The sequence below is a fragment of the Apostichopus japonicus genome, chromosome 12 (assembly GCF_037975245.1).
Source record: "Apostichopus japonicus isolate 1M-3 chromosome 12, ASM3797524v1, whole genome shotgun sequence".
Lineage (NCBI taxonomy): Eukaryota > Metazoa > Echinodermata > Holothuroidea > Aspidochirotida > Stichopodidae > Apostichopus > Apostichopus japonicus.
Window position 1 is genome coordinate 23,087,440 of NC_092572.1, and position 8,650 is coordinate 23,096,089.

The 8,650-nt window shown below is 35.8% G+C and overlaps 1 protein-coding gene across 1 annotated transcript; it reads left to right on the forward strand.

The window, feature by feature from the left end:
• The first annotated feature begins 834 nt into the window (after positions 1 to 834).
• On the forward strand, positions 835 to 3,572 carry LOC139977885 (uncharacterized). Its single transcript, XM_071987587.1, has 5 exons — positions 835 to 906; positions 1,600 to 1,695; positions 2,704 to 2,760; positions 3,269 to 3,334; positions 3,453 to 3,572. Exons 1-5 carry the CDS (start codon positions 865 to 867, stop codon positions 3,534 to 3,536), a joined length of 345 nt encoding a protein of 114 aa, XP_071843688.1. The 5' UTR covers positions 835 to 864; the 3' UTR covers positions 3,537 to 3,572.
• Positions 3,573 to 8,650: the final 5,078 nt, after the last annotated feature.

The window sequence follows — 8,650 nt, forward strand, 5'->3', positions numbered from 1 at the left end:
GAGGGGGTCGCCCTTAATATGGACCATGTCATTTGAGATTAGTTATGTTTCATCAATTGCAACCAAAAAAAAAAGCTCGTATAGTGACTGAGTATAGGTTATACTTGGATGTAAAATGTAGTTACTTAGAAGATGCGAAAGTAAAGGTTATGATGCTACTCTACTGTAGTAGAACATGTCTACTTCTTGTACAGGTTATATAGCTTTATACCATCAGCAAGAAAAAGAGAAAACGTGTTATGTGATACATTAATGCATGAAAATCTTAGAATTACTTTCAAGAACCTATTATTCTGTTGTAACAGGAATACAGGATGCTCTTGAGACGTTACCAGGTACGTTTAGCATAATCCTAACAAAATATTAAATGATCTACAGTTGTGCCATATAATATATTGAATGAAATATATTGGGCAACGTGTAAGCTACCATTGGATACATGCTCAATGTGGTTTGATGTACTATATCCTCGAAAGGACATTTTCGTGTTCGACAAAAAAATATAAAAGTAATACGATTAGCTGCCCCAACTTGGAGTTTACCTTGACCTGTTTTTATCCTTTAAGTACCATTTTGCTCGATAATCGAGTTGATAAAAGTTGTTTAAAGCAGGGACTCTAGCAGCACTCTGGTTAGAGAGTATAGATATGTGTTTATTGACCAGTTGTGTGTTTCTGTACCGAAGATTGAATTAAAGAAAACAACACGATAAATGCCAACTTTCATCATCTGGCTCTCCTCAGACTCTAAGGCTACTTAATCATGTAGTAATTGCTTATATATGTTTAACTTGAAGCTTTTGCTTTGCGTATATTTTTGTTCAATAATAATAATATTTCGGCCTTTTCTTCATTTCTTTATTATATGGATTTCGTTGTAAAGGACATTGGCAACTTTCTCAACTCGGTAAATATGTAAAGTCTCTCATATTGCTGCAGTTTTTGAAGTATCATACTACTTGTAGGAACCAAAGTGGTAGCATATCGGACTCCAAAACAGAATGGATATACAATAACAAACATGTAGATAAACGGTGCTATAATTTGGAAAAAAATCTGAGTTACGTTATCTAGATATTTCCAACAAATGCACATAAAAGTGTCGCCTGTCTTGGATATCAACGATGTTCATAAATTAAATATAAACTTTAGTCAAAACATAAATTTAAGTGACTGATAGAAATTCGATTGGTTTTGGATACTGTACGGAAGGAGGCTCATTTAGAATCGTTCTGTTGGTATACGGACTCTTGTTGTCATACATTAATGAACCTCAAATTCGATAAGCTTCAAGAAATATTGATTTTTCATTAAGAGAGGCCATAAGATGGTAACCTTAAATCAGAAAATTATTGGATAATCCTGGCAGGCATAATACACGCTGTGCCCGAATTTGGATACAAGTGTCAACCTGACCACGGCACATTATATGCTTTGTGTGGTTTTCATTACCGAGGGCATACACCCTTACTTGTGTTATTCTGGTTCTAAAATGTACTACCTCAACAATTTGAAATAAATTATGGTGAATATGATCCCAACATCAAAGTGACATTTAATAAATTTAACATTTCACATTGCTCTGTGGTGCCTTTCACAGCGTACAGAGCTCGACACTAATTGGAGACTTCGAACGGAAAGATATATAAGAGGTATAGCAGCGACCTTTACTCAATATGTGAACACCTGGCATAAGGTATGTTATTCCAGTAAAACCAATAGTTTTATGTTACCCTTTATATGTTTTCTAAAAACCACTACTTTGTTTAATACAGATTTCAGACACTGGCCGAGCAACGTTTCCAAAATTACACCAACACACGCGGCAAGATTTAGCATTTAAAAATGCATGTCAGAAAGAAAATTTGTTTAGAAAATTATGTTATGAATCTCAGAGTCCCAGTGGTGGTTCGGTGGACAAGCCCCTAGATGCTAAAGGGTTGATAAATATTAACTGTTATTTCGTAGCTAGTATAAAGGGCAAAATACATTGTGAGAGAAATGAATAACATTTCTCTGGAATGTACTTCAATGCCCCGGTGGTGATCCAGGGCGAAGGGCCCGGAAGGTTTAGAATTGGTGATATTTCGTATTCTGTCGTATAGACTTTGAGCACCAAAACGTCCAGCTCTCTTGGATATTTAAAAGTCAAAGCGGGGACTTTCTCGTTCTGTCGAAGCCATTCAAAAGCAGGTAATTACTTCCTGAACGGATTTCGGTGAAATGTACTTCAAAGCAATAGTGGGAAGAAGGGATCGGGCGTAGCTCCCAGAAGCTATAGCATATTGGTAGCCAAATAGTATCACAATCTGGGAAATGTGGGGGACATCAAAAGATTTTTTTTTATTCTCTATCCATTTTTGGTTTCATACTCTTACGTTCATGATTGTAAAATCACGCTTAAAGCGGCTGAATTTACAGCCCCATTTTGCATCCATTTGATTCTACTAGGGGTATCACAACCCTATTCCACCACGCCCGTATGTATGCCCCGACTGTATGATTACTTATACCTGAGAGGCACTTAACACTTAAAAAAAAATCATCAGGGGGGAACGCTCGCTACTTAATTTGCTTAAGCAAATGCTATTAGAATAAAGTTACTTGAAACGGTCTTAAGGTAGACATCACAATCTCAAATGAAAATTTTGTACAGTTATTGGTAACATGATTTGCATTTATTTTATATTCAAACTTTATGCAGGTATATACCTCACGAAATGCGGAGAAAATGAAGAAAAATAGTATAGCTCTATCAGAGGTACAGTATACATAGTGGCCTAAATTATTGTACGGCTATTTATATTCCCATGTGTTGCTTGGTCAAGATCGTTTTCTCATAAATAATAAAATTTCTTACTTTAGGCCCGTTTGCTTCTCGTAACAATGATAAAGTGTCTCACGTTTCTAACTCTCGGAAATTGATCATGTTTTTGTCCATTATTTGTGCGTTAACTAGGCGCTACCAGGGTAAATTGAAAGTGTTACTGCGTGTTTGAAATAACTGCTCAAACTAACGTAATACTTCGAGATTTTTCCAAATCATAAGATCAATTAATATGTCATCTGGTTAAGTAAGGTTTGCCCGATGTATGTTCTTCGACACCTCCCGAGCATAATTTCTAGGACAAACACAAAATTCCAGAAATTTTAAATAGCTTGTCATTGGTTAAATAACTTTGGCAATACCAGCTTAGTCAATTTTAAGATTCATGTCTTCATTGTGTACTACAAATGTTTCTTAAGTGGCTTTCTTTGCTCTCGTTCAGGTCATTAACGACTTATCAGATCAACTAAAAAAAATGGGCTATAATGATTTCGACCCGGAGGAAAAGGTATGTTTATTTTATTACACTAAAAATATTTCGGTTACAAGCAACTAATTTTAAATATCAGATTTACAATTCTTATTTTTCTTGTTTCTCTCTTCTTTTTTTTTCTGTTTGTTTTTAGGATATCATCGTCGACAATCCGAAAGAATTTCTTGAGTTGATTCCCAGCATAAAGAAAATATTCTTAAACATCCATCAACTGTAAGCGTGTGTGATGCTTTTTGCTGCTTTAATTTTTTTTGTACATTGCTTCGTATCTTAAATTTTCTGATATTAATACATAAATAATGTTCGAAAATGGATAACCTTCATTAACAAACATAAATTGTATCGGCGAGTGAACTACTTTTAATTAGCAAAGTGATGTGTGTGCAATGAACGAGACAGTTAACTTTCTCACCAATCACCGCATGTTAAACATGGCTCTGTAATTAAGTTCCTACTGCATTGGGTTTGTGCTTATAAACAACTTTATTAGAAGTATTTCCTATGTTGGTTAGAATCAAACCCTTTTGTATACAATAGAATGTTTATCGTACTTATGCTACCTCAGGGATCTCTCGTGCCAAAAATTGGGGAAGCGTAGAAATTATTATGTAGCCTACACGGAGAAAACTTTATAACATTCGTGTAAGAGACTACGTTGCTGTCTCGTATCTTACATTTTCTGATATGAAAGAGAAAACTACATGGTTGTCGCTGAATCAACACAGTGTCATAAGTTATCCTGATACACTGATTCTTGGAGGAGAGTTGAAAAAAAATATGACATTCTCACCCAGTATTTAAAGCACTAATACGTCATGGTCTCACAAACTTATTCAGTCTAACGCAGAAGGAGCGTTTACCAGAGTGATGATACTTCAAAAAATTACTAGTGCTTAACAAAGTTTCATTTTGGAGACTTTAGTTGACACAAATCTACTGCATGATGGGCAATATTGATAACCGTCAAAATGGTTATTCGTATAATCATTCTTTAATGTAATCCATGGAAAAACTGGCCAACATCGACTCATTCCATTTTTTTTTGTATAGTATAGAGTTTAATTGTATGTACATAAACGATATATCGTCATTAACTTAACAACGGCCCTTACCAGGTCAATAATGAGCATCTCATCACAACAGAAATTCAAGGTGGGTGATTCCAAGCCTTTGATGCTATCGGTTTAGATTTAAGCTCCTTGAAAACAAGCATAGAGTTATTAGTACAAGAGTTGTTTATCGTTTACTTGTTCCTTAATTAGTCTTAAAAGAGTTTGCACAATAGTTCAGTATGTAATGGACTAAAGTATAACAGTAGTTGACCTTTGAAGTCTTGTACAGTTGCAATTATTGCCTATTTTGAACATGAATAAAATGATCAGAAAAATAAAAAGATGGCTATAAATGTTTACCTCCTTGAGACTGTGACACGACACACTGTGCAAAATAGTTATTCCTTGTAATCTTGAATAGCGAACTACAATAGTAGTGTTCACTTTGTAGAGTGTCCATCAGAAGTGTTTCATTTATCATTCCGTCAGCCTATGAATGCTCAGAACTTTGGGGTGGCTACGTCTGTGGAATATTTATCAGATGATATCATTGAGATCATAAAATGCTGTTTGCACTTAATGTGAGCCCACACGATCGTCAAATCAGGTTTTCATCAGAGCATTTGTAAACTCACGATCGTTTCTCACATGCATACACTGACAAATATTAATTCTAACCCCTCTGCTATCTTCAATAGAAGTGCTTTTCCATATCATTTAGATTTCACCCTGAAAAATCGTGAAAAGTTATCAACGAAATGTCGGATCACGTCGAAAAGACTTTTCATCACTGTAATTTTGGAAATCCAATAGTTGTCTTTTTAGATTATCTGACAGCTTGAATTTTTATCATTGGATAGAATCCAGAGTAGAATTAATACCCACGAGTACTGCAACCTTGCCGAACTCAATTCAAATTTTGGAGACCCTGGTACAAGTTCGGAGTAATCGTATTACAAGTTTTCCTTCACTAGAAAGTGTTATATCCATAGATATTACTGAACTACCCACCACCCACAAACCCCTCCCCTCCAAAAAAAAAAAAAAAAAAAACAGGACAAAAACAACCTTTCAAACAAAGTTACTTAGCAGTATTTTAGAAAACTTATTAATTTGGTATTTCAAACCTGATTTGAAAATGTCCTTATACTTCATCAGAAACCATAAATGTATTGAACTCAAATTATGGTGTAAATCAAACTTTATACCTATTCGTTTTCAATTTCAGGACACTGGCATAAAGGTTTTCATAAAACGAAAGTGCGGCTGTTTCTGTATAACTGAATTTTGCTTCATAGAAATAAAGTTATAAAGGTTTTATGCCACAAAACGTTCAAGATTTCTTTCTTTTCATTTCAGTTTTAGAAGTCACACATACAGCAGGGTCAATGCAAACAGCTCTAATTCTTGATGAGTCTTGTAATCTCTGATAACAGACTCAACACAACTTTCCAATCTTCTGAATACAACTAGATTAAACATATTTCAACCTAATCAACCAGACATATTACATCACCCGATATACACAGAGAACACAGTGACTATTGTGCAACAGTAACATACTGGATCGTGTTATAAATCGGTAGTATGCGCTATCAGGATTACAGTAAGAACTGATGATATGTGTAACTCCAACAAATCAAGTTGTTGGAATTTGTTAGGATTACACATAGGCTTATCCTTATTTCTTACTGTAATCCTAATAGCACGTGCTACCGATTTATCATATATTTATCAGCACGATCAAGATTTTACTGTGGTACAAAACTTTAACATTAACAGTAGTTACTGTAATATCTGTGTGAATCGGTTGACCAATTGTTTGTTACTGCAGGTTATCCAAATGAAGACAATTTACAAAAAAAAATATAGCTATCACATAACAACATTCTTGCTTCTCACATTTTTGCTAAAATTTAATTTAAAAAAAATTAAACTGTCCCAGACTAGAGCTTTTTCTTATCAAATCAGTAAATTTCTTCACTGATCAGAAGGAATTATTTCTTATCACAAAACATCTGTCTTCGAACAAAGAATATTTTAAACCATCAATCGATTCTAGGGCATTTTAACAAGCCGTTGCTGCATTGCTTTGTGCTAAAACTACTTCAAATTATTCCTTAACGTGAAGTGGTTCCGGCTTCCGTTTTCTGTTGTATATGTTCCTACTTCGTTGGATGCACCACATGGCACTATAATTGTATCGGTTGAAGGTAATTAGACTTTATTCGCTTCTCGATACAAGTATGCAAGGAATTTCACCTTACAAACAAATATTGCCATGTAACTTGCATGTTTTAAAGAAATGAAACGTATACTTATGACGCATCAAAGGACCCTTCCCGGCTCTTGTTGTTGACGTTGAAGGCAAATTGACCCAAAACAATGTCTCTCTTGTTTCAATTCCTGGAAAAGGCGACTATTCTGGTGACACCGTAACTAATTTGTACCCATAGGCGTACGAGGCGGGGGAGGGCAGGGGGAAGACTGCCCCCCCCCCAAATTTCCAGAGGTCAAGAAATTCGGGCAGGAGTCCTGAAAAATTCGGGCAGCCTAAGAGAGAAAAAAAAATATATATATATATATATTTTTATATACATATATATGTATATATATATATATATTGTATATATATATATATATATATATATATATATATATATATGCAGTAGCTTGCCCGAATCTTTTTCAAATTTTTGCCCGACAATTCCATGTAATCTTTATTTAGCATCATGATGCCCGAATATTTCCGTGTTACACCACCATAAGCGCAGCTCATCTGGGCTACCACGCGTTTTGCACGATCACTTTTTTTTTAACTAGTCAACTGTATACCTGGACATCTCCGACATGAGTGTATATAAGAAACATTTTCTTTTTCATGGATGGTAAGGGGGGGGGGGGTGCCTACAAGCCTAGAATTACAGGTTTATCATATTCTTTGTTATATTTTATACTTTCTTGTGAGACAAATTGCAGTTTCACCTGACACAGCGACATTATCCCGCCTACGTGTCGTTGAACAATGTATGTTTTTCTAAAGGTAGCTGAGTACTGTGTTAAAATAATAAATACGGTAACTAAATAGGAGCTTAAAAAATATACTGTCCTACTTTTCCCCTTCAAAGTGATGTTTTCATTTTTTCTTCTTCTAATTTACCAAATTTTTCGGGAAGTGTAAATTTCTAAAACGTGAGAGTATTAAATAAAGAATGTTTAGATGCAACTTGCAAAGCCTCAGAAGTGCCGTTTCCGGCAATCTGAGAGGCATTTTTGGCCAAAAATTTTCTTGTACGCTACGCGCCGACCGATGGTGGCGCTCCGCTTAGCTAGTGTCAGGGAACTTTCGGGCACAAAAATGTCTGCCCCCCCAAAAAAAACTGAAATGGTCCCGTACGCCTATGGTTGTACCACATAAAAAGCCACAATCTGTTCTACTTATATCTACATTCTACTTACTGTTATTGATTCTTTCAGAATAGAAGGGGGGCTTATAGGGGTCATAACCCACGGTGTGGGTACGGTACCACTCCGTTGTTTATATGGAGATGTAGCCTATGAATGGGAAAACAGATTGAGAGATTGCAAAGATTTTCAATGAGGCAAAATTCAGTTAGAGAAACAGCCGCACTTTCGTTTTATGAAAACTTGAAGAAAACAAAACCTGCGTTGAGACGTGGGCAATATCAAGTAAAATACAATGGCAGACTTTCAATTAGGCAAAAAAAGTTACAGGATTAGCCGCATATTCGTTGTTTAATATAAATTAATAAAAGCTTGATTTCCTTCATAATGGATAGGGGAGGGGTCTCTTAAGGGAACATAATCTACGGTGTTGGTACGGGCCATTCTAAAGGTTACATGGAGGCGAAGCCATAAATATGAAAACAAAATGTGAGATAAAGTCTTCAATGGCCAAGACACTCCATCGCAGATTCTTCTATATCACATGTTAAAGCTAGCGCTCGTTAATACTTAGTTTCGCTGTCGATTAGAAGTTAGTATATGATGCAACTGAGTTCCGAATGTGCGGCTCGCTTGACTCTGATCTTGTATGGAAGACGAATTTTACTGAAATTTAATATTGCCGCCATTTCGCTGTCGAGACCAGTGCAGCAATATACGAACTGACCGGCAACAGGCCTCCATATTAACGTTAATTCCCTCTTTGAAGAGCCCAACTTACGTCGAGGAGGGGCCAAGGACCGACCTGAGTAGAAGGCGACAACTTCTCCCTAATCTACCACCAAGACGAAATCCGATATCGACTTTAATTTGC